Source organism: Oryx dammah, unplaced genomic scaffold, assembly GCF_014754425.2.
Source record: "Oryx dammah isolate SB20612 unplaced genomic scaffold, SCBI_Odam_1.1 HiC_scaffold_18, whole genome shotgun sequence".
NCBI lineage: Eukaryota > Metazoa > Chordata > Mammalia > Artiodactyla > Bovidae > Oryx > Oryx dammah.
In genome coordinates, this window is record NW_024070202.1 from 10,494,614 (window position 1) to 10,521,987 (window position 27,374).

Genomic DNA, 27,374 nt, shown 5'->3' on the forward strand with positions numbered 1-27,374 from the left:
CCCCACCCCCCCAATCCCAGCTGTAGTTGCCGAAAGGCGTGGCTTCCTCAGTACGCTCGGCTAAACTGAGTGGGACCGGAGACAGAAAAGCTGCCTGCAGCTCTTAGAGCCCCGCGGTGAGTGTGCACGGAACACACGGCTTCCCACTTGATGCCTACCACTCCAGCCAGCTCTCGTTTCCAAGAGCACGCTGCAACTTCTGTGGCCTGCCTAATGAACTTCTTGTTAAAGATTCGGTCTAAGAGCTTCAAAATCCAGCCCAGAGCGAACTTCGTGAAATCTCTAGTATTGTAGTCCAGTTCAGAGTAATGTCAAGCTTCCATGCAGTATTTAAATCTGTACCATGTAGCTTAGCACATGCTGAGATTCTAATGCAGCTTGCTTACCATGATTACATGCGAACACACCAAGTCTGTGTTATTTGCTCATATAGACTCTAACCTCTTTGAGGTCCTGGCCACAGACCTTGGTATGTATGTGTAAGTGAGAAGTGATGTTTCACTTTGCCATCTTCCACAGTGCCCAGAATAATCTTAACCACCTAGGTTTGCAAAAGATAACTGAAACACTGTAGGAGTCCCAGCTTTCAGCACCTTTCATTTCCTTATGATGCAAGTCAGTTAAACAGAAACATCAGAATTACCCAAATGGACAATGCTAGCAGGAGTATCTGGGACTGGTAACATGTAATATGCCTACACCATTTCGATTAGTAAAATGATGTAACATCTCTAAATTAAAATTTAAGTGCTTCCTGCGAATAGGCTTCCCAGGGGTGCTAGGAGAAAGAACTCGCCTGCCAGTGCATGAGACGTAAGAGACACAGGTTCGATCCCTGGGTTGAGAAGGAAATCACAACCCCGTCCAGTATGCTTGCCTGGGACATTCCACAGACAGAGGAGCCTGGTGGGCTATGGCCCACAGGGTCGCAGAGTTGCGCACGACTGAAGGGACGGCATGCACGCACGGGAATATAAAATAAAAAACGATTAAACGTCACTAAAGACAAATTTTGAGGTTGTGTGAATAGGGAGAAATACAAAAAAACTGTTTAGAGAAAGGCATGGACCAAAATAATGCCTTTGGCCCACTCTGCTACTCAGAATGATAGATGGGCTCTGAGCTAGAGAGACCGTAGTGTGTCCATTCATTCATTCTTTATTTACTCGGTGCCCCCTCCATACCATGCTATGTGACCTATTAGGGATACGGTGGTGAGAGAAACAGAGATGGTCCAGAGTTTCATGAGTGATGGGACAGACAGGTTTTAAACCAGGAACTCTAATAAATATGTAATTAGCTACTACCATTGCAGTGAGTAATAAAGTAGCCTTTGTCTCTAACCCAGGAGCCTTCTGTCTTCTGCCAGCATCCATGAAACTGTGGCAGGCTAATTTGTTAGCCTGCAACAGTGTAGTATCTTCACAGTCAACTGAAAGCCTGAAGAATGAAGACTTTTTACTTTAGAAAGGAAAACACCAAGAAGGTGAGAAGGCTGAAGCCTACAAAATCGGTAAGAAGCAACTTGGTTGCGTTCACTTCTCTTGAATACCAAATCAAAGAAGCAGTCTCTAGCATTTGGGAGAGGTAAGTTCAGAACAAAAGGAAGGAATTTCTTCACAGAGAGGGTTAGCTTATAGAAGTTACCACCTCAGTAAGCGGTGCTGGCTGAAAATACAAGCTGCTTTATTTTTTAAGTATTTTTTTTTAAGTCTCCTAAAAATTATTTTAAAATTTATTTGTAATCGGAGGAAAATTGCTTTACAATGTTGTGCTGGTTTCTGTCCTACAACATGAGTCAGCCATAAGTATACATGTGTCCCTTCCCTCTTGAGCCTCCCCTCCACCCCACACACATTCCGCCCCCTGGGTTGTTACAGAGAGCACCACTGTGAGCTCCCTGTGGTATGCAACAACTTCCCACTAGCTATCTATTTTATAAAATAGATAGATACATATGTAGTGTATATGTAAATCTATGCTACTCTCCCAATTTGCCCACACCCCCCTTCCCCCGCTTTTAAAAATCTTTATTGAATTCGTTACAATATTGCTTCTGTTTTATGTTTTCGTTTTTTGGTCACGAGGTACCTGGGATCTTCACTCCCCACCAGGGATCAAACCTGTGCCCTCTGCACTAGAAGATGAAGTCTTAGCCACTGGACGACAGCCTGGGAAGGCCCCTACGAGCTGTCTTTTAAAAAGGCCGCAGTAACCTTGTGGATGACGTGTGGACCGCCCAATCCAATATGCATTTGATGACTCTCTGCCAAGTAGAGGATCGTGTCCTTGTACAACGAGATCTTCATTATCTATCTCAGAGAAGGACTACTGGGAAAAGTCATTAACCTGACCTAACAAGGGCCGCTTTTAATCTAAAAAATAAGAATTAGACTCTCCCTTGCTTTATCTAAGTCGAATCTGGGTAAACATACATTTCTGTTGTTTAGTTGCAAGAAGACAGGAGTGGATTGCCATCTCCTTCTCCAGGGGATCTTTCCAACCCAGGGCTTGAACCCCATCTCCTGTACTGGCAGGCAGATTCTTTACCACTGAGCCACCGGGGAAACTTGTAGACATACACAGATATATATATTTGGAACTATAAAATCTCTTTTAGAACAAGCTACAATTCATAAAAATCTTAATTTTTAAATACTAAATAATCTTGGTAAAATATGCTCGTATTTCAGGGCAGCTGTTTACCAAACTGGATGTGCAGAACACTTCTAGGAAATTCGAAGAGGTGTATCTTGAAAAATATGTTCCATGGTCAAATATGTTTGCAGAGAAATGCACGATATATCCTTGGACACTGAAAATTCACATTAATAATCAAGGCTCTGATAAATCCTGAGTAAGGAAACTAAACCTAGCATTTCTAAAATTATTTTAATATTATTCTGCTATACCACAGCATGCCTATTATTTTATGAAACATCATTTCATAAAAGAGCAGATAGAGAATGTTCTTTTAAGGTGTTAAAAAATGAAGATTTATCTGATAAGGAGTATAAGGCCACATTATCGGTAAAGCTCCACCAATGTGAAGTGGAAAATAACAGTAGGAAGCGACAGAAAGGGATGCCAGGTAACCCGATTTCCTGGTTTGGCCTGCTGGTACACAACGGGTAGGTCAACTGCAGTTAGGGGATCCTTGGGCTCAATTGTTTTTCGGGTCCAAGGAGTCAGAAAGACCCAGTTTCAGGAATGTTTGCATGTTTTGGGAAAGCATAACAAACATAACTATAGCTAACATTTGTTGCTGCCGATCAAGGTGCTAGGTGGTAGTTTGAGCACTTAAAGCTCTCACAATATACTAGGAGAGAGTTCCTCTTATCATCCATTTTCACAGAAAAGGAAACTGAGGTGTAGGGAAGTTCAGTAACTGGCCCAAGACTACACAGCTAGTCAGTGAAAGAGCTGGGATTTAAACCCAGGCAGGCTGGCTCCAGAGTGCCAACCTTTATTGAATTCCAGCATATATTAGCAAACTTCCATGTTACCAGTGTAATCCATAGCACAAAGCAACTCACTGGACCTTTAAGTCGAGTTGAAGCCTGATGTAAGCAGCTTTCATAAATAACACCCAGAACTCTGCTAATACATCTTGAAAAGCTTGTCAAAGTTTTACAGTTGTACCAGAAGAAATTACACACAAATGAGACAGCATGGACCTACTATCAAAACAATCTCCCCTTTGTATAATTTCTTCTTCTCACCAATTTCTTACTATACACAACAGTAACCTTAGGAAAACAAACAAGAATCTACAAATACGCTCACTCTCTTTGAATCACAGCACTGTACAAGGCCACTTTGTTAAGATTTTTTTCTTTCTTTTTTTTTTCTAAAACTGTTTTAGTCGCTAAGTTATGTCTGACTCTTTTAAGACCCCAAGGACTGTAGCCCACTAGGCTTCTTTGTCCATGGGATTCTCCAGGCAAGAATACTGGAGTGGGTTGCCATTTCTTTCTCCGGGGGATCTTCCCAACCCAGGGACTGAACCCAAGTCTGCATTGGCAGGAGGATTCTTACCACTGACCCACCAGAGAAGCCCCTTTGTTAAAACAGCCCATCTCTAAAACAACTTTTCTTACACAGAATGATACATGTGTTTTCCCCCCAGGCACCCAATCCTATGTAAACTCTTGGCTGAGTGCCGAGTGCAGACTCGCTCTGGGTCCTCCTGGCCTTCAGAACTAGTGGTTCACTGTGTAGAGGATCCCAGCCTGAAAACACTTCCCCAGCCACGAGGAACAGTGTGTTCTGCAGCATTTACCATTTCTTCCATCCCGTCCTGTCGGGTGTATTTGTTCTTGTTGTGTTGTTATTTTATATATTGGTGTGTTGGCCTGCTGCTGCTGCTGCTGTCAGATTGCCATCAATTTTGTAGCTTAAAGCAATAGTCATGATTCATCTCAAAGTTCTGCAGATCAGAACATGCAGGTATGGCTTGGCTTAACTGGTTCTCCGCTTAAGAGTCTCACAAAGGGCTGTATTCCACTCTGGAGGTTTGGATCTGCTTCTCGTCTCACTTGGGTTGCTGGCTGAACCCAGTTCCATGTGGCTTTTTTATGGAGGTTCCTGATTTCATGCTGGCTCTCAGTGGCCCTCCACCCCCTCCAGAGGCCTCTCTCTGGTTCTAATCTCAGAGGCTGTGACAGTGGGTCAAATCCTTCTCACGCTTGGAATCTGACTTCCTCTTCTGTCCCATCTCTTTTGCCTCCAGCCTGAGAAAGTTCTCTTTTAAAGAGCTTATGAACAGAAACAGACTCACAGACTTAGAAAACAAACTTGTTTTTAGTCACTCAGTCATGTATGACTCTGTTGCGACCCCACAGACTGTAGCCCTCCAGGATCCTCTGTCCATGGGATTTCCCAGGCAAGAATACTGGAGTGGGTTGCCATTTCCTTCTTCAATATATAAAACAGATAACCAAAAAGGACCTACTGTATAGCACAGGGACCTCTACTTAATACTCTGTTATAACCTGTATAGGAAAAAAAATTTAGAAAAGAACAGATTCATGTATGAAAGTGAAAGTGTTAGCTACTCAGTCGTGTCCAACTCTTTGAGACCCCATGGACTGTAGCCCACCAGGCTCCTCTGTCCATGGGATTCTCTGGGAAAGAATACTGGAGTGAGTCGCCATTCCCTTTCCCAGGGGATCTTTCTGACCCAGAGATTGAACCTGGGTCTCCTGCACTGCAGGCAGATTCTCCATCGTCTGAGCATATGTATAACTAAATTACTTTGCTGTACACCTGAAACTAACTTTTCTCGTGAAAGTGAAAGAGGAGAATGAAAAAGTTGGCTTAAAGCTCAACATTCAGAAAACGAAGATCATGCAATCTGGTCCCATCACTTCATGGGAAATAAATGGGGAAACAGTGGCTGACTTTATTTTTCTGGGCTCCAAAATCACTGCAGATGGTGACTGCAGCAATTAAATTAAAAGACGCTTACTCTTTGGAAGGAAAGTTATGACCAACCTAGACAGCATATTCAAAAGCAGAGACATTACTTTGCCAACAAAGGTCCATCTAGTCAAGGCTATCGTTTTTCCAGTGGTCATGTATGGATGTGAGAGTTGGACTATAAAGAAAGCTGAGTGCCGAAGAATTGATGCTTTTGAACTGTGGTGTTGGAGAAGACTCTTGAGAGTCCCTTGTACTGCAAGGAGATCCAACCAGTCCATCTTAAAGGAGATCAGTCCTGGGTATTCATTGGAAGGACTGATGTTGAAGCTGAAACTCCAATACTTTGGCCACCTGATGTGAAGAGCTGACTCATTGGAAAAGACCCTGATGCTGGGAAAGACTGAGGGCAGGAGGAGAAGGGGATGACAGAGGATGAGATGGTTGGATGGCATCACTGACTCAATGGACATGGGTTTGGGTGGACTCCAGGAGTTGGTGATGGACAGGGAGGCCTGGCGTGCTGCGGTTCATGGGGTTGCAAAGAGTCGGACATGACTGAGCGGCTGAACTGAACTGAACCTAACACAACATTGTAAATCAACTATTCTCCAAACTAAAATAAAATGTTTTAAAAATTAAAAAAAAGTTCATATCATTAGATGGGGTCTATCTAGATAATCCAGAATAACTTATTTTATGGTTCATTTTATTTTATAAACAGTTTTTAAATTTATTTTTGGTTCTGTGCGCGGGCTATCCCTAGTTGTACTGAGCGGGGGCTATGCTCCAGTTGCGTTGCACAGGCTTCTCATTGCAGTGGCTTCTCTTATACTGGATCACGGGCTCTAGAGCACAGGCTCAACAGTCGTGGCACATGGGCTTAGCGGCTCTGCGGCATGTGGGATCTTTCCAGGACAAGGATTGAGCCTGTATCCCCTGCGTTGGCAGGTGGATGCTTATCCACTGTACCACCGGAAGTTCAAGGTTCATTATCTTAATTACAGTGCAAAATCCCTTTACCCACTATAACAAAACAAATTAGGTGCATATTTAAACATGTTTAGGGGCCATTCTGGGTGGACATTTCTGTGCCAAGATGGCTAACAGGTGAATGATATGCTAACTACTTGCCTGAAAAAACAAAACCAAAGCAAAGGAAGAGTTTCACAGCAAAGATGTTAAATTCCTAGTTTTAACTCATTTCTGGGAGCCTGCAAGGCCTGGGAAATAGGGTAAAAATCAGCAGCCAGTTGGGAGCTGGTAGAAGCCCTCTGATATAAAGAGAAAAATGATCTTCCTGACATCAGCAAAGGGTAGCTGGAAGAATCCACTGCCAGAGCAGAGGATGACTTCCGGGGACTGAAGAGAATATAGGAGTTGATACAAACGGATGTTCTTAGGAAAGCATCTCCATAGCCTGAGATAATATTAAAAGATTTTTTTTTTGTTTTAAACATGAAAGGGCTAGAGCATGATTCTGGATAACCCTGCTTTGCTAGCCAGTAACCTGTCAGTACCTGCGGTGTTGGAGAAGACTCTTTAGAGTCCCTTGGACAGCAATGAGATCGAAGCAATCAGTCCTAAAGGAAATCAACCCTGAATATTCACTGGAAGGGCTGATGCTGAAGCTCTAATACTTAGGCCACCTGAGGCAAAGAGCCAACTCATTAGACTGGGAAAGATTGAAGGCAGGAGGAGAAGGGGGCCACAGAGGGTGAGATGGTTGGATGGCATCACCGACTCAAAGGACATGAGTTTGAGTCAATTTCGGGAGTTGGTGATGGACAGGGAGGCCTGGCGTGCTGCAGTCCATGGGGTTGGAAAGAGTCAGACACGACTGAGGGACAACAACCCTTCCACTGGATCCTAGGGAAGCCCTGGTGATCTGGGGAGAGAGAGGCAGAACCTCCCGTAGGAAACTGGGGGTTCTCGGGGCAGTGAGTCTTTTAGCACCGGGAGAACTGGAAGTATGTCAATATCTCAACAATGAGTAACGGAGGCAGTGATATTAACAACACAGTGGCATCCAGCAACACGAATGACACGCTGGTGGGCACTCTCAGCTACAGAGCACGCACTTTCCTATTTCGACCCTCCTCATAAATCGTACTGATACATGGTTATTTACAAAGCAATTCCACTGATGTTGAACATGTTGATTGACTCCAGTTTTTTTTTTTTTTTTGTATTAATATAGGTAATCTTTAAATAGAACATTTCAGGGTTAAAAGAAAAATGGGAAAATGTCAGGAATTACATAGAAAGGTATGTATCACAATTGAAAGTTTACCCATATCTGCCTTTTGTATCATTTCCGCAGTCCTCCTAAGTGTCAGTTCTCTCTTTGTGCCTCCGAAGGGGGCTGTAATTTGGCTACTCCATTTTACATCTTTACAATTGTTCCTTATCCCATTCATCTCCCTTTCTATTTCATCTTTCCTTTGACCGACTCCTCTTCTTTTTTTAAAGGCCTTTGGAAACCATTTCTTTCTAGTCATAGGTGGCCTAAAATGAAACATAATTTTAGACCCATTTAATTAGACTTTTAAATCTGATGGTACACTCTGCCTGAAGCTTCTTCAGGGGAATTTCTGAAGTCCAATTATAGGGCTATTCTCATAATAAGGACCATTAATTTATAATGAAATTATTTGCTTTTAAGCTTCATCCAGATGCTGTTGTGAAAAATATACTAGTTCGACCACATTCCTATGGGGTCATTAGATGGCCAGTACCAACAGGTGAGGGCTGCTGAAGCCACGGTTCTCAGAAATTCTGGGAAGAGCTGGGTGTCTACAGACAGTGTGTCCCACAGGGAATCTCACCAGTCCTTTCGTGCTGTGATCACCCATTCTTTTCTTTTTTTAAAAAAAATTTATTGAAGTATAGTTGAGTTACAATGCTGTGTTAATTTCTGCTGTACAGCAAAGTGCCTCCATTGATACATATATACTCTTTTCCCTATTCTTTTCCATTATGGTTTATCACATGATATTGAATATAGCTCCCCGTGCTATACAGCAGGACCTTGCCGTTGACCCATCCGATATATAAGTTTGAATCTGCTGATCCCAGACTCCCAGTACTTCCCTCCCCGCCCCCACCTTTGGCGACCACAAGTGTGCCCTCTACGTCTCCGAGTCTGTTTCTGTTTTGTATATATGTTCATTTGTGTCGTATTTTAGATTCCGTAGAAGGGCTATCATATGGTATTTGTCTTTCTCTTTATGACTTAATTTGCTTGGTATGGTGTTCTTCGGGTCCATCCATTTGTTGCTGCAAATGGCACTATTCTTTTCAATGGCTACTATTCCAATGTATATACCATATATATCTTCTTTATCCATTCATCTGTCAGTGGATTCTGAGGTTGTTTCGATATCTTGGCTATTGTAAATAGTCATCGTATGAACACAGGGGTGTATGTGTCTCCTTGAACTATAGTTCTGTCTGGGTGTATCCCAGGTGTGTGACTGGTGGATCACATGGGAACTTTGTTTTTAGTTTTTTGAGGAACCTCCACACTGCATTCCATAGTGGCTGCGCCAATTTGCAACCTGTGGTCACCTATTCTTGATGTGCTCATTTTGATATCCCTCTCAGTCAAATCCAGTATGCCCAATTGGTATTTAATAAACAAACAAACAAGGCAGTAACGGAACCCTTACATACTGGAACCTCTATGTTCTGGGGTCACAGACTTTCCCTCACAAATCTAGCCATTTCTCTATTCTCTTCTGACTTTCAGAATAAAAGAGAAGTCTCAGGGCAGCCTGATTTTCCTTTCTACTTGGATGGCTTTCAGATAAGTTTATGTGTCTTCACAGGCTTTTTTCTTTCTCTGTGCAATTCGAACACGTCCCAGGGTGAGCTTTATGTCAGTCTGATGTTCTTCAGACCACCATCTGATCAGCAAATCCCACTTCTCTGGTCTCATTCCTTGGTTTAAATGTAGGCATGTGTCGTAACAGTTCTGAGGATGAATCTCAGTGCACCAATTTGGAACTCTGGGACAAAAGAATGTGTTCTTTGTCCAAAACCTGGAACCACCAGAACCACTTGGCCATGAGGGAAGACAGTCTTCAAAGATGCCACCACAATGAAGATAGTCTCAGCGAAACGGAGCTGCAGCTTGTAGGTCAAGCCGACTCTGAAGCTCATCTATCTCTGGAATGTGAGCTAACAAGTTCCTTAGGCTTTAGCTTATCTAAGTTGATTTGAGTTCTGTACCCATAGCCCTGAGCATCCCAAAATACTAGTTTTCTCTTCTGTAATGATTTTTTTCAAAATATTGTGAGATCTTTCAATCCATATACTCAAGTCATGTCTTAGTCTATGGTTTTGATTATTGCATGTCAAGACCATTGATTTCTTATGCCAGATTCCCATTCTCTAGTCTTCATATTTGTCCTTTTCTTACCATTTAAACCATGAACACTTTTGTTCATCAGTGTTCTGTGAGAACATCTCAATGCTGTCCTTTACAGCAAAGATTCCATTTCCTATATTAATTCTTTTTACTCCCTATTCTCACATTTCAGTTGTGCTACTGTACTTGATTTCTTTATAATTTCACATCTTTTGTATCTCCCTTTCCATTTCAGTTACTGTTTCTGCATTTCAGGATGTTCAGTTCTTGCTGCCTTTTGTTTCTCTTCTATTTTTTACTGAAGCATGGTTGATTTACAGTGTTGTCTACTTTTCGGTGTACAGCAAAGTGATTCAGTTATATATATATATTCTTTTTCATATTCTTTTCTATTACAGGTTATTATAAGGTATTGAATATAGTTCCCTGTGCTATACAGTAGGTCACTGCTTTCCTTTTTATAAAAATCTATTTTATATATAGTAGTGTGTATCCGTTAATCCCAAGATCTAGTTTATCCCTCCCTCCCTTTCCCCTATGGTAACCATGTTTGTTTTCTATGTCTGTGAGTCTATTTCTGCTTTGTAAATAAGTTCTTTTGCGTAATTCTGTTTAGGTTCCACATAGAAACGGTATCATATGATATTGGTATTTCTCTGTCTGATTAACTTCACTTAGTATGATAATCTCTAGACCCATCCATGTTGCTGCAAATGGTTTTATTCCTTTCTTTTTTATGGCTGAGGAATATCCCGTTGTGCGTGTCACACACACACACACACACACACACACACACAGACTCTCTCTCTCTCTTTAACCATTCATCTGCCAACAGACACTTGTGTTGATTCCACTGTTTCTCTTTTAGAGAGTATGTCTTCTAGCACTGTCTTGAGTTAGTCTCCTGATTTTTAGAAATTTCTTCTGGTTTTGCTAGTTAATCATTTTCAGAGTTTTGTATCATTTTTTTTAGGCTTCTAGAGACTGTTGCTTGTTTGGTAGCATTTTTTCAAAAGTAACAAGAATTTTATTCTTTTAGTTTATCTCATTCTTCTAAGAAGGATAGTCTCCCCAGACAGACAATGTGTAGTTAACAAAATGTAGACATGACTTTTGCTCATTCTGTAAACATCTAACAGTCTCTGAGTAGCTCTTGATGCTGCAAAGTCGCTTCAGTCATGTCCGACTCTGTGCAACCCCACAGATGGCAGCCCACCAGGCTCCCCCGTCCCTGGGATTCTCCAGGCAAGAACACTGGAGTGGGTTGCCATTTCCTTCTCCAACGCATGAAAGTGAAAAGGGAAAGTGAAGTTGCTCAGTCGTGTCCAGTCTGTGTCCCCACAGACGGCAGGCCACCAGGCTCCCCTGTCCCTGGGATTCTCCAGGCAAGAACACTGGAGTGGGCTGCCATTGCCTTCTCCGGAGTAGCTCTTAGATCAGTCTTAATATCTCGCATGTTTCCCCACATACTGCTCTCGTGTCTATGTCTCCACCTACTAAATATTCTGTTCTCCTCACCTCCCCTGATCTCTTTTGGCACATATGTTTTCCTGGTATTTGTGCTCATACCCAAGAGAGAAGAGATATAACACGGATGGCAGAGGGGAGTCAGTACCACTGTGGAGATCTCACTAGGATCTGTGGTGGAAATAGCTGACTATTTTTTGAACTACAAGCAACTCTGTGTTTCTAAAAAAGGGAATGAGGGAGGGAAAGAAAGGTCTATTTATTTCCAGGTGCACGTGACATCCCTGAGTCACCAAACAGGATTTTAAATCCAGTTCTGGCTAAATGGGAATTCTTTCAAATAATTTAGATAATTATTTCATTGCCAGTTATAAGTGTTAGAGGTTTCACCTTTTTAGTAAGAAACAGAGAAGGGCAGTAGGTATCATTTTAAACTAAAAGCTTCTAATATTTTTAATGTGTTCTGATTGAGAGCTCACAGATGTAATACAACAAGAAACTGTTTTTACTCAATATATAAAAAAAGTATCAGTTGAGATAAAAATGAGAAATGTCTATGTATTTCAGTTTAGTGCCACTTTTAATTGAGGCTGTATCCCAATTACCTGAGTGCCTCTAAAATTAACTTTATTTTATGCTGATATCCGGAGAATTCTGTAAGACTCTGACCAGCAAAATGGACACAGCATTTGGCTTCCAAACTACTTCTTCATATTAAAATAGTAGTATGTAAAGTTATTACCAGTTAAACAGTTGGACAACATAGTACAAACATATTTGGCAGGCTCCTGATCCTTAATTTCCAAAGTTTTGGATCTTCTCCCAGATCTGGACTGAGAGTGTCCAGCAAACTCTAATTGTGCCAGTGATAAGACAAGAGCTAGTAATATCTAGTTTAGCTCATAGTAAAATCTAATTTCCACCGGAAGCCTGCCATTCTGAATTGTCTTTTGCAATATTTCAATTTGTGAGTAAACACAGCCCACATGTCTGTAGCTGTCTCTGCCACACTTTTTTTCCCCTCATATTAAAACTCTAAAATGTTTATAAGAAAACTGGAAGATTTAGAAATACATTTGCCAGATTATTGGTTGTATAATTGTGCACGTACGCACGCACACACCCCCCCGCCCAAGCAGCCAACAGCTCTTAAGCCTATCACTGAGTAAATTTGGATCCCTGCAAATTTAATTTATCCAGCAAAATTGAAACAGTAAATCAGAAACTCAATACTACCATGTATTATTAGGGAAGGTATGTACAGGAGGCCATGTTGAATGCTCTGTATTTCCCAGTTAAATTGGGAGGAGGAAGGGAAAGAAGAACAGAGTCGGGGTGGAGGAGAGACAGGGAGGAAGGACAGAAGAGGGAGAGTGTGCAGCAAGGGTTGAGGAGAAGAGGAGATGAAAGGAGGAGAAGAAAGAACCAGGTAGTATCTTCTATTTTTATGAGGAAATGCCCAGTGCTTCTCAGCTAAGCCAAGCACTGAGTCTTATCAGACATCAGCTCCTCCAGCCACTATGGGAAGGACCGATGGGAGGCAGGAACGCAGTGGAGCATGGGTATCAGACAGACCCAGATCCCACAGCAGCGGCCACATGGAGCTACAACAGACTGTCATTGTAACTTATCGCTACAGGACAAGACCAAGCAGAATTTTTTGTCACACCTTACTATTTGTTGTAATTTAGCTCTTTAGCACCATTCTGTGGGAAGTTATTTAGGCATACAATGAAATCCCATAAAATTTACATTTACCTGAAATACGCTGTACAGTAAGTTTCCTGTACACAAACGAGTTCTGTCCTGAGAATCTGTGTGTAGGTCCAATCTGTTCGCAGGTCCAATCTGTTCCTAGGTCCAACAAAGTTAGCCTAGGTACCCAACTAACACATCGGCTATATAGTACTCTACTGTAATGAGTTTATAATACTTTTCCCACAAGAATGTCGTATCTGCTGAAATAAATATATGTACTAAGGATCCAGTGAAATCCTAAAGACCACACACAAAATTGAACTCAGTTTTAACAAATGTGGTCCCAGTGAAGTCACTGGATTAAAAAGATACCTGATTTTTAATCTATTAATCCAATATCTGTAATAGCTAATGTACATTCCCATTCAAAATTCTCCAGAGTGAAGTTATTTTATAGACTTGAAATATAATTTTTAAAGAAGTATTTTAATCTAAGCTTGCATATTCTAAGAAGTTCTTGAACTAGTACCAAATAAACGAACACTTCTATTTTGTACTAGCATGGTACTACTGTACTCTGTATACCGTAAAGTACACAAAAACACAAGCACTTGTGGAGGATGCATGCATGCCAGACAGCTGAACTAACTTATGTGATGGGACATGTGAAAGCATGCCTGCAACTCTCAAAGTGTGCAACTTGAAGGTTCCCATCTAGGGGACTTACTGTACCATTCACTATAGTTATTGTCTTGCCAATATAGCTGCATGATTGCTATAAAGCAACAAATGTAATGCAACATCATGGTTTATAGGCTTTACCAAGGCTGGACTCAACTCAGATCAGAGGTCCAAGCTCCGGCTAAAATAACTTTGGGTAGGCCTGGTACTTGTTATTTTGTACTGCTGGGAAGCAACTCATGTTCGTAAAAACCAGGAACAGTAATGAGAAGTCTGCCTTTGACTGAGTAAAGATCAGACTAGTAACAGCTGGCTATCAATGTACACTCTAGCTACTTTCTCTGCCAGTGTTTTTATATTTAAAAAATGGGCCGCTTCTTGCCTCAAATCAAATTTTTTAATCCAAATCAATGGTTGAGAGATGCGACCAGCAAGACCTAAGACTTTATGACTGATGTAGAACTGAGACTATTAGATTCATTTTCTCTTTCAAGGTCAGGGCTGATACAGGGGCTTCCAGAGTTACTCCCACGAATAGACTCAGAAGGCAAAGAAAGTGAAAAGAAAGTGAAAGTTGCTCAGTCATGTCTGACTCTTTGTGACCTCATGGACTATACAGTCCATGGAATTTTCCAGGCCAGAATATTGGAGTGGGTAGCTGTTCCCTTCACTAGGGGATCTTCCCAACCCAGGGATTGAACCCAGGTCTCCTGCATGACAGGTGGATTCTTTACCAGCTGAGTCATGAGGGAAGCCCAAGAATACTGGAGTGGGCAGCCTATCCCTTCTTCAGCGGATCTTCCTGACCCAGAAATTGAACCAGGGTCTCCTGCACTGCAGGCGGATTCTTTACTAACTGAGCTACCAGGGAAGTCCCCCAGAAGGCAAAATCTGAAGGGAAGATGCATGAGGTCTGGTAACGACGGAAGAAGAGTACCCATGTCTACATCCAGACTGGAAGGAAGATCAAAACTCAATATACATTATTCTCCAAGCTTCCACACTACGGAACTCTACAGAATGATCTTCATACGCTGTCTGTGCACTGGAAGAAACTAGTCTGAAAAACTGCTTGGGTCTTTATCTTAAGATAATTTTTTTTTTAACTGACAAAATAAGGTTGATTTCTTCCCTATCACTACACAACTGATAAAAAGGAAACCCACAGTCAATTTTACAGTTGAAAGAGGTCCCTCAGGCTTCAAGCCAACTGAACAGCAGTTTTTATAATTACCATATTCACTCAGGTTTTCCTCTTGACATTATTTTTAAAAAGGCGTAGAAGCAGCAGGAGGAAGCCAGGGCTTACGTAAGAGTCCTTGTCTTGTTTTATTTTTGACAATCTTTCTTCATTTTTGAGACTCTCAATCCTATTTCCCACCTTAAGGCAAAAACAGAGTTTACTTGCTGGAGAGCAATTTGGTTTAGCTAGCAGAATTTTAAATAGGCATGTTATTTGACCCTATAATTTTGCTTCTGGAATTTACCATACAGAAATACTTGGGCAAATGTTCCACAAAATAAGCACAGGATTTAACTGCAATACTGTCTGTAATAAGACCAAATGCAACCAGCCAACCAATCCATATATGCTCATCAATGGGAAATTAAATTATGAAATAAATGAGCTGACAATGATTCAGCAGTTTAAAAATGAGTTTGATTTTTATGAACTGACCTAATGTATTGTGATAAAATAAAATGAATAAGGCAACATATGTACAGCATAAGCCCATTTATGTGAGATAAACTGACAGAAGTGTGTATGTGTTTATATCTATATCAAAATCTATACATATACATACATAGATGTGTGCAAACACACACTTTCAAATGTGCAATAAAGATCTGGAAATATATCCAGGGATTGTCTTTGGGAATGGATTTTGGATAGGAGAATACGAAAGACACTTTCATTTCTCAAACTTTTTTTTTTAATAAAGCTAACTGGCATCTGCATCTCCTAAGTTGTTCCTTCCCACACAATTCCTGTTTCTGAAAATGGCCTGCAGAGTCAGAGAGTGTGGAGGCGGAGGCTCCAGGTGCACGCGCTTTTGAAGAGGACACAGTGGGGAAGACTGATCAGCCAGGGCTGATAAGACTGTATTTACAGGCTGGCACTTAAGTGTCACTGATGCAAGGACAAAGGCCAGGCAGCTGCATCAACATCAGCTCTACTGGTTTTACATCAAGGACCCCAACTTCTCCGGCCTCCACCCAAACTAGAGAAGATGACAATGTAGGGGACAGAAGACTGAGAATCAATAAGCCCAGGGTGGGAGGGCATGGACTCTCTCTCCCCTTCCCAACAAACAGTGAGTTGTCTGTTCCTTCTTTATCTTTTCATCTGATGGTTTAAGCCTGTGGCTCGGGTAAAGAATCCATCTGCCAATGCAGGAGACGTGGGTTTCACGTCTGCGTCAGAAAGATCCCCTAGCGGAGGAAACGGCTACTCACTCTGGTCACTAAACAACAACATAAAAATATAGTACATGTGTCTGTGAGCCCTTGAAATGTGGTTAGTCTGAATTGAGATGTGCTGTCAGCATAAAACATATACTGGAGTTTAACAATTTAGCATTGAAATAGAGTATATGATCCATATGCTTATAGCTATTCCACATTTAAATAACATCATTTTGGACGTGCGTGTATGTTAGTTGCTCAGTCATGTCCGACTCTTTGTCACCCCATGGACAGGATCCCACCAAGCTCCTCTGTCCATGGAATTCTCTGGGCATGAATACTGGAGTGGGTTGCCATGCCCTTCTCCAGGGGATCTTCCCAACCCAGGGATTGAACCCGGGTCTCCTGCATTGCAGGCAGAGTCTTTACATCTGAGCCAGGGAAGCCCTATTCCATGTTTACATTTTGGATATATTGTGTTAAAAAAAAATCAATTCTACTTGTTTCTTTTTACTTTTAATGTGACTGTAGAGAACTTAAAATGACATGGTTGACATCCTCTTTCCTATTGGACAGAACTGGTTTAGACTTTCATAGACATTCCACATGAATTATCTATATATTTAAATGTGTAAAAAAAGGAACAGCAGAGAGGGAGACATGTACACACATGGACACACCACTCTCCCCGCCAGGTATGTGCATCTATAACTGCTGCGCTGTATGTTCATACGGCCACCTGGCTTTCTAGTATAGCTCATCACACTTCAGAACTGTATAACGTATGTCGAGTTCTCAGAACCACGACAAGCATGTGTCATAGCAACCTCTGTCAGCAAGGGTGAGTTCTGCATGACATGTTAAGAATTCTAGAAATGACCAAGCCACAATTTCACCCCACAGCAAAGAATATCAGAGTTAGAGTGAATCTTGGATGACATCTACTCCTGTGTTGTAAAACCCTTTTAGATTCCAGAAGCCCAGTAAATAAAAAAGATGACATCAAACTGCTCTGAACAAAGCTGAGTAGGGGAACGAAAAGGGCTGGGCACTCTTAGACTGTAGAAGGACACGGATACCTCTGTGAAGGTCGGAACACCACGGATGTAGCATCTTATCCCAGTCTCTCCATTTTACAGATAAAGACACTCAGCTCCATGGTGGGCTACAGTCCACGGAGGTCACACAGAGCCGGCTGAGTGAGCATGCACGCACTGACTAATGACACAAAACATCTTTTTATATGCCTATTTCATGTCCTTGTATCTTCTTTGGTGACGTGAATGTTTAAATCTTTCGCCCATTTTGAACTAGGATGTTTGTCTCATTATTGAGGGTTTGTTTTTTGTAGGGGTGGGAGGTGGGGGGGCCCGGGGAGGGGGCGGTTCTCCTCCCTGAAGAGACATCTTCCAGATTTAGCTCTGGAAGATTTAGAGAGGGCAAGGGGCCACCCAGGATAAGAGAACTGGAAGGATTCTAAGGAAGAAAACCTCAAGACACCTTTTGGGGCCACAAGGTAGGGCCCCTTCATGAACATACATTTACATCTTGGAGAATAAGATGTGAGATGGTCAGAATGCAGTTGGGGCTTCTTCTTCAGAAGGTCTTGAGGGTCAAGGGTCCTACAGCAGTTTTAACAAGTTTTGGGAAAAGGTTGACAATGGAAAGATTAATTTATCGGAAGGAGGCAGGAAATAGGCAAGAAACAGGAAAACAAGCTGGCAGGCAGGCAAACCCAGGGAGTCAGACCCAAGGGGTGGGAAGCTGGGCAGCTGTTGGGGTGCCCTGACAGGGAAAGGCTGGCCTGATGGGATCATCTCAGCACACACCGTGAAAACAAATACATTCCTGTTAAAGTAATATTGTTGTTGCTCAGTCGATAAGCCATGTCCGACTCTTCGCGATCCCACATACTGCAGCACACCAGGCTTCCTTGTCCTTCACCGTTTCCCGGAGCTTGCTCAAGCTCATGTGCATTGAGTCGGTGATGCCATCCAACCATCTCTTCCTCTGTCACCCACTTCTCCTCCTGCCCTCAATCTTTCCCCGCATCAGGGACATCAAGGATAAGAAAAAGAACACTGATTATGATTAAAAAGTAGTACTCCTTGTTTCTTACTTAGAACTCCCCTGTGTGCACTGTTTAACAAGATCAGTTCTTTTCCTGGGTACCACCACCTTGGGCATTTCCTCACTCAAGTAAATGCTTCTTTGGAGTTTTTCCCATCTGGTGGGTTCTCTGAAGAAAGAAAAAAAGAGATCCAAGAAAACATCCAAGAAGAGACAAGAAACGTCAAGGTCCAGGGAGTGCCCTGGTTTCCACTTACACGTTTTGACCTAATCTGGGGTGATGGGTCTCCTCTCAGTGGCTGGGGCCTGCCTGGGTACCTTGGTGTTCAGAGCCTCTGGTCAAGGACCTCATTTCCCTGACGTCACTGAGGAAAGTGCTCAAGTATGGGGAACGCCAACACAGTACCCAGTAGGACAGTCGGCAGGGCACTCAGTGACATTTTAAAGATGTTTGCTCCCAGACCACTCAGCCACAAAGGACAGTTTCACTGTTAGTTTCTCAGCTACTGGGTGTTCAATTCATAGAAATCAATTACGGGCAAGCTGAGAGAGGCCCCCATCTGAGGTGGGGTAAAATCATGAAGCCTTGTTTGTTTCTTTCTAACAGGGATTGTATTTGTTATGTTCTTCTTGGTGGCATCTCGCATTTTTTAGCTAGGGATCAACAGAGCTGGCAACTTTAGCTGGCAACTTGGGACTTCTAAGAACTACTATCTGTTTACCACAATCTCCATATTCAAAGAATTAGTAGCACGTTTTATTTTTTTTTTAATGTGCGTTTTCTTTTTATGACTTTGCCATCACTTGGAAAACCCCATAACTTTCAAACCACAGAAAGCAGTTCAGACCGTGATCACAAGGCACCAGACAGATACCTGGAGAGTTAACAATTGTGACTCTATCTTGCTATGAAGTTAAAAATCAATCTCCATCATCCATCGGTCCATCCCTCTATCCATCTCATCCCAATCTTCAAGCTGGATAGTTGTCTACTGACCCTATTTGCAGCAATGTTTTTTAGTCTTAAAATATGACTCAGTGTCGGGTAAAGATGGATCACCCATTGATGAAGAGTTAAAGGAGGAAGATAAAAGATCCAGGGGCTTCCCTGCTGGCTCAGCTGGTAAAGAACCCACCTGCCAAGGCAAGAGATGCAAGAGACACGAGTTCAATCCCTGGGTCAGGAAGATCCCCTGGAGAAGGAAATGGCAACCAGCTCCAGTATTCTTGCCCATGGACAGAGGAGCCTGACAGGTTACAGTCCATGAGGTCCCAAAGAATCAGACATGACTGAGTGCATGCACACACACGGAAGTCCGTGTAGCAATTATTAAATTCATATAATAATGACAGGTGGTATTCAAACTCTCTCGCTCTTTGTAAACCATCTGCCCTAAGATTCTTTTTACTGAGTTCATATTTCTTAGGTATCCCATTCTAGAATAAAAGGCAGGACCTTTTCACAAGGTCACAGAAAGCTGGTCAGTTTTTCCACTATAAAGTAAAAGGAGGAGAGACTAGAAGTCAAAGCTATTAGATGCATGGTTTGCTTCTTCACCTCCTTAAAATGTTATTGCTGCTACACTGTAATAATGCGTAAATTAATGCAGAAAAAAATATGGCCTCACAGGTAAAACCACAGCCAAGGCAGAAACGTGGCAGAGTGGAAAAATCAAAGATTAGAGAGTCCGACAGACTAGGGTTCAAATTTGGTTCTCCTACAGAAGAGCTGTATGTCCACGGACAAGTTATTCATACTCCCTGTAGAAGGCTGTGGTTCTTCATCTACAAACTGAATTAACAGTCCTCAGAATGTGGGTTTAGCGAGATAACTCTAATTACGACAGTAAAAAAAACTAAGCATAGTTATCTTAAGAGTACGGCAAAATGATGAAGGTGTTAAAAGAGATGACACAATTTGGGAACTACTGCCATAGCAACAAGGAGGAAGCCAGAGGGAGGGGACACATGCCAGGATTCCCTGATGTAGGGTCAGCTAAGGCAATGAGAGTCTGCTTCCAGAAGGCCTGGCCCGTGTGCTCTCAGCTGGACACCACAACAGGTGGGTCAGCACTGAATCAGGAGTCGAGCTGGAAGCAGGTCAAGCCAGTGGCTGGACCCCAGCATTCAGCTGGCAGGACTGAGAAGCCTGCACATTCAGATATCTGGGTGTTATCGCAGGAAATACCAAAACGTGAACTGAGCAGGAAGAGGGGTCAGATGCCATGGCTGTTTTCAAGGTCGCATCCAAACCGGCAGGAACTACCCAGGAGACAGAGCCCCCGCCCCAGGAAGGGCGTGTATGGCAGGCCCAGATGGACTCATTGTCCTTCAGCCTTAAAGGCACAGGGGTCTGGATTCTGATATGGCTTCCTGCTGCCTGCAATTATTTCTCCGTTTGCTCTCCCAGTATAAGACTCCTAGAGAGGGGGTACTTTCTTCTGCGCACATCTGAAGAGCCAGTGGGTCTCTACCAAGCAGCTTGCTTCCCCAGAACTGTGAAGCAGACCGTTGCTGCTGACATCAGAGGAGGCTCTCTCTATGCCTCCATCAGAGTCCCTTCTCAGATCCAGAGCTGGGTGAAGAGATGGGTACTCCTGTCTCCTGGACTGAACACATAATGGATTTTCCCATAGAAAAAACTGTTGTTAAGTAGAAAATTTTCATAAATAATGTTTTGTATATGTTCCAGGTTGTTACAGGATTCTCTGCAAGCTAGTCTGGGAACCAGACTACCAACTATACCACCACATCAGTGGCAAAATGAAAATATGGCTGTAAAAATGAAAAGTGGCTGTCAAATGAAAATATGGGTTGCAATTGTCCCATAAGTGGTGGCTATCTATACTTAAAAATGCAGCACATTCCTTACTAGAGAACATGTAACACTATGTATCTTAAATTCCATCTTTCTTTTAACATCTTCCAGAAAAAGATTGGTTTTTATCATCAATTATGGCTGGGATTCACGTTTTATACTATTGAAAAATAACTGATCCCCCTCCTCTCATAACAAAAGAAGGACCCAATCTTACATTTGAGGATAATTCTAGCTAGACACATCAGGGCTTCCCAGGTGGCTGGCGCTAGTGGTAAAAAATCTGCCTGACAGTACAGGAGACGTGGGTTTGATCTCTAGGTCAGGAAGATCCCCTGGAGTAGGAAATGGCTACCCACTCCAGTATTTTTGCCTAGAAAATTGCATGGACAGAGGAGCCTGGCGGGCTACAGTTCGTAGGCTTGCCAGGGAGTCGGACACAACTGAGCAACCGAGCACAGTACTAGACATCAAAGTAATTCCAAACTCTAATCATCTCTCATCTGCACCAAGTTGTTCATGGGATGAACTGAAAGGACTTGTCTTGACTCCCACACTGCAATATTGCCAGTAAATTATTCCTGGTTCTGACCATAAGTGTTTAACCCAATACTTTCCACATTTGTTTGAAGAAAAGAACTACATGAGACACTTTTAATTAAAGACAAGAATGCCAGGCCCTAGCCCAATAAGAAGTCAGAATTTCAAGAGAGAGGTCTGGGAGTCATACATTTAAAGACTGCTATCCCCTGGTGAGACTTCCCTGGTGGCTCAGTGGTAGAGTATCCGCCTGCCAAAGCAGGAGATGTGGGTTTGATCCCTGGGTGGAGCAGAATCCCATGGAGAGCAGAATCATGGTGGGCTACAGTCGATGGAGGTGCAAAAGAGTCAGACGTGACTTAGTGTCTAAACTTCACTAAACTTAGTGTCTAAACTTCTCCTCCAAACACCACTGCTGGTGAGTCTCTCATCCTCCCCAGTGGCTCCTACCCTGGAGGGTGAGTGAAAACACAGACTGTTGAACCCCGGCCCAAGAGCTTCTGATCCAGTGGGTCTGGGGTGAGGCCCAAGAATCTGCACTTCCAAAAGGTCCCCCAAGTGATGCTGGCGCTGCTGGTCCAAGAACCACACTTCCAGAGTCACTTATTTAGCCTATTTAGCAAACACTGCAGCTGAATGCGGTCTTTTTTTCCCCCTTCCCTCCTTGGTAGAAAACCACCACCAGACTCACAAGACTTCCTTTGGAGTAATAGCCCTCGTTCTTTCTGTTTGATGTCAGACAAATACATTTACCACTGCATCTCAGCTATCTCTTATTGTGAGAAATAAAAAGGGAACGCATGAAAAGAGGTTTGGTCCTGTGACTGGCACACAATAAGCCTGCCTTAAACATCTGTGTACTTTGATACCCTTCTGTGAGCTAGGGATGAATCTGCTGAGGTCTAGAAGCAGGTCCCCAGATTTGTTACAGGAACAAAGTTTCCTTTGGTTAAAACAAACAAATGAGCAAGCAAACAACGGCTGACTGCATTTCTTTCTTGTGAGCTATCACGGAGTTACATTTTGAATATAACATGTCCAATTTGGGAGAATACTCAGCTTCCAGACTCACATTTTCCCATGGAAATAAAAACAGAAGACAAAGAGAGATTAGATTCTGATTAGCCTCTCTGTTTAATTTTAACCAGGCTGAGTTTAGTACCAAGGTGTGGGTTCTTTCCCTGGCAGATCGTGCTTATATTGTTTTGGCTATTTCTTGTGATATGAAAATCACACACATGAACCGCAGACTTTGAGAGTCAAAGGTGCCCCGGAGGCCATCAAGCCCACCCACCCACTCTAAGAATACCACCGTAAACATCTCCAGTGTGCAGTGGCCTCGTCTCTTCTTGGGTAGCCAGTGAGAACGAGCCCTGATTTGCTCTTCAGATAAACTCTAATCATTAGATCTTTTTCGCCTTCTAAGCAAAAATCTTTATTTCTGTAATTTTAATATCTCTGGTTCTAGTTCCGCCCTCTGTAGCGCCTGAGTCTGTCTAATCTCTCCTCCAATTGACAGCATTTAAAGTATTCTGAAATGGCTCAGATGTCTCTCTTGTCTATTCCTTTTCCATCTAAACATTCTGTTTTGTCAACCCATCATCGAAATTTCCATATACATAATATCCCTGGTTCTCCTCCTGTGGAAAAGTCCACCTTGAAGATATTTCTCACTGAAAAAAAATTCCTTAACATGCTTCACGTTTACCATGTCTTATTATCACCAACAGAAACAATAAATTGTTAAGAACAGTGCAGTTTTCTTTTCCAAACAGAAGTTCTTTTCCAAGAGCCAGAAGCGACAACCACGCCCAATGACACTGTAAGGACTGAGAAGGCAGTTTCTGGACAGACTTGGAAGTGAGAGCCGGAGGCATATGGATGTGGATACCATGATCCCACTTGAAAGAGAGATGCTAGGCTGCTACTTAAATTATCCAAGACCCCAAACATTTCTTTCCAAGGGAGACAGAAACAAAAAGTATTTCTTACTTTCTACGAAACATCTCTGCAAATATGCAGCCAACGCTCCAGAGATCCACAGGGGTGGCGTAGCTGGACTGCAGCAGGACTTCCGGAGCTCGGTACCACAGCGTGACGACCTGCAAGGACAAGTGGGTCGGAGCGTTACTGGGGGCAACAGCCGTCTGCTTCATGCCTCGTTCTGACCGGTTTCATGCCTAGAGTCGGTCTGGAAAGAGCTCCTGAAATCTTACAGGGGACACTGAGATTGGAGCAATAAGTAACGTGACAGGCTCATGGCTGACAGGTCGGGAAATTACATCATCCCCACAACCTGGGTTCCCACCTCAGACTCTGGGTGTCTTACTAGGAGGGCAAAATAACTGAATTTCAGAAAGCAAAAGCAAAGACTTTAAAAAAAACAAGCAAACCAACCAAGCTTTACCTTAAAACTATGGTTTCTTTCTTAAGGGGCTTTAAAAAAAACAATGCGTGGAAAAACCAGGTGATGGCAATGTGTTCAGCTCAATTCCCAGGTCAGCCATTTGGGGAAATCAGAAGATGACTCCAGGGGCTGTTGGATGGTGACCCTGAAGCCTGCCGAGCACCCAGGACAAGTCAAAACTACTCTTATCACGAGACCGTGGGGAATCAAAACAAAGCCCCCTTCAATGCCACTCTTGTCAGAAAACAAAGCATGAAGAACATGAGAATGTGTAACCCAACTGCTTACCCCATGCGGAAAATCATCCAAAGGAGGGATTCCCACACGGGAAGAACCCTGTTTTATACCGAGCAGTGTAATAACAGATAAAGCAAACACAACAAGATATTTCTGCAACACTGAAAGGTGAGGAAATCATATCACTCAGGTTCTAGATTTATAAGAGCAAACAGGGATTTGAGGGCTTCTTTTTAGCAGAAATTCTATGGATGTCTGAATCGAAGATATATTCTTTCTTGTCAGGTAAGGAATTCAATACCGCATCTATTACATAAGCATTTGACATTATTCAGATTCCTTCTATCGTTACTCTGTTTTACCTAATTGTACTTTCATTGATGTCTATCTAACTTTCCCGAAGTTCTGTTTATCTACGTTGATGCTATAGAACTTAATGCATCAAAACTGCAGTAGAAATTTTTTGAGGGAAAAAAAAAAAAAAAGGTTGCCACCAACTGCCTTCTTTCCTTATATACACACTCCTCTCATTAAAGACTGGAGTTTAATTCACCGTCCCTTCTCTCTGAGGTGGCCTTAGTGACTTGCTTGACCAACAGAATATGATAGAAGTGACATTTGAGACTACCAAAGCTAGGTTATAGGAAGACTGATTACCCAAGCCTTTTTGAATGTTTGCTCTGAAGATGCTTCCTTTTGGAAACCAGCTGCTATGCAACGAGCAGCCCAAAGAAATGTCCCAGCCGACAGCCTCATCTGAGTTCTCAGCTGAAAGACCATGTGAGTGAGCCACCTTGGACACTGCAGCCTGACCAGTCACCCCAACAGATGACTATGGCTCCTGCCAGCCTGACAGGGAGCAGAAAACTGGCCAGCTGAGTCCCACCAACTCACAGGATTCTGACTGATAATGAGATACATGGCCTAGTCACACATGAGACCACATCACTGGCTTTCAACCCTGACCGTGTACCAGGATCATCCATGGGGCGTCTAGAAAAACACATATGTCTGGGCCTTATCCTGCCCCTAACTTAATTAGATATCCATGGGTGGGGGCCCTGGAGTTCTTTTTTTTTCTTCTTCCTCTTCCTCCTCTTTTTTTTTTTTCCTTTTGGTTAAACTTCATTAGGTAACCCTAACCCTTGGCCAGGTTTGAGCACCACTCAATTATACAAAACGTATCTTCCAGCTCTTGCCTCCATGTTTTTTGATGACACTGTTCTAGTCTGACAAACTCTACTTTCTCCTCCACAGGTTGATATTCTGCTTCTCTTACAAAGTTCAGCTTTGATATCATCACCTGTGTGGACCCACTGCCACCGAAAAATCATACCTTGTAATGTAGTTCTCGCAGAGTGGGACACAACTGAAGCAGCTTAGCACATAATGTTGTTCACAATATGGGTCATTCCTGGGGCCATGGAGCTGCTTTCACCCACCCATCATAGTATTGAGCATGTCACACCTGTGTTTCAACAAATACCAAATTGATGATTTTAAGGCAATCATTCCTAGAAGATAAGTGGGAAAAATTCAATCCCCAAAGAGAAAGTACTCACTACTTTTGTTACGAAAAGTGTCTGATTCTGGGCTCCAGTGTCTAGTTACATAATTTATTTCTGTATTACTACTATTTCTAGCTGGAGGAACACTTCCCTGTTTCTCTAATACACCGTAAACCAAGGTGTGCAGGGGCAAACAGACCATAAAGTCCAGTGGTTTACAGATAGACACAGATATTGTGATATTACAGATTTATCTTCTCACTTCAGTTTGAAATAGAGTCGAACGTATGAGATGAAAAGTTTAATCTGAATACAGCATTATTTAACGCTGTTTAAAGAGGCTGTGATTTCTGACTGATTACTCGTTCTAAAACATTTTAGTATAACTATCTTCACTTTCAGTACTTTAACCAGTGATACTTATTACGATCATCAAATAAATGTTTAGACAGCTAAAATAATAAGAAAAATATTGACACATTTAAGAAGTTCCTTTCATTTCCTTTTAAAATTTAGTTACCACTCAAAATGGGTAATGCATTTTTATCAAAAGCTTTAAAAAATGTCTATTAATAATAACCATTTGACCATTCTCTTTTATTCTATTAATGCTAGATTAATTACATTAATGGATTTCCCAATATTGTACCACCCTTCTCTTCTTGGAATAAATCGTTCCTAGTCATGGTTTATTATTCTTTTATTTGACTCGGATTCTATTTGCTAATATTTATTTAGGACACTAACTTAACACTGATGAATGAGACTAATCTACAGTTTTCTTTTTGTGTGTAATTTTTCATGTTTAGTGTTAGGGATATATGCAAATTGTCCATCCTTTTCTATATTCTGGAATATTATAAACAGCATACGAATAATCAGTTCCTTGGTAGGATGCACTTGTAAAACCACCTGGATCTGGATCTTTCCAAGCAGTATGTTTCTAACAGTCTCATGACTTTCTTCTTGGTAATTAGTCTGTTCAGGTTTCAACGTTGTTTTGAGTCAATTTTGGTAATGATAGGGAATTTCCCTATGAATATCCTTAATCTAGATTTTAAAATATATTGGCTTAAATTTATACAGTATTTCTTGTTCATTATTTTCATCTCACTTATTTTTTTGGTTTTCTGAGAAAAAAAATCTAATTTTTTTCCTCTTTATATCAGTCAGGGTTATTAACAGTTTAGCTATATTATTTATTAAAAAACTGACTTCAAAATGTCTTCTCATTTTGGGAGGCTTACTGTTTTATAATTTATTGACTTCTACTTTTATCTTTTTAAATCCTCCCTCCTAATTTCTTTGTTTTCTAAAATTTATTTCTGAGTTGAAACTTGGATAATTTATTCTCACTTTTGATTAATGATAGAACATTTAGTTATATATTATTAAATAAACCTTCCTCATTTTTGTTCAGCTTTAAATAATACATAATTTATCTTTAATTTTCTCTTTAAGAATAATCTAATATGAAGAATTATTTAGAAAAGAGTTTTAAAATTTACATATTATCAGATATTTATGGTTAACTTTTAATTGCTGGATTATTTAATTGCTAGTGCGATGGACATGAGTCTGAGTGAACTCTGGGAGTTGGTGATGGACAGGGAGGCCTGGCATGTTGCGATTCATGGGGTCTCAAAGAGTCGGACATGACTGAGTGACTGAACTGAACTGAACTGAGCGCTATTACATCACAGCCAGAGAATGCAACCTGTAGAATGTCTATCCCTTATGACTATGCAT

The 27,374-nt window shown here is 41.9% G+C and overlaps 1 protein-coding gene across 2 annotated transcripts in view; it reads right to left on the reverse strand.

Annotated features, from left to right (window-relative positions):
• CDK6 (cyclin dependent kinase 6) overlaps positions 1–27,374 on the reverse strand; it is a 258,621-nt gene that overhangs the window by 57,474 nt on the left and 173,773 nt on the right. For both annotated transcript variants that reach the window (XM_040260280.1, XM_040260281.1), the window contains one exon: positions 23,466–23,575. In XM_040260280.1, coding sequence (XP_040116214.1) covers positions 23,466–23,575 — 110 coding nt within the window. The remainder of the gene's footprint in view (positions 1–23,465; positions 23,576–27,374) is intronic.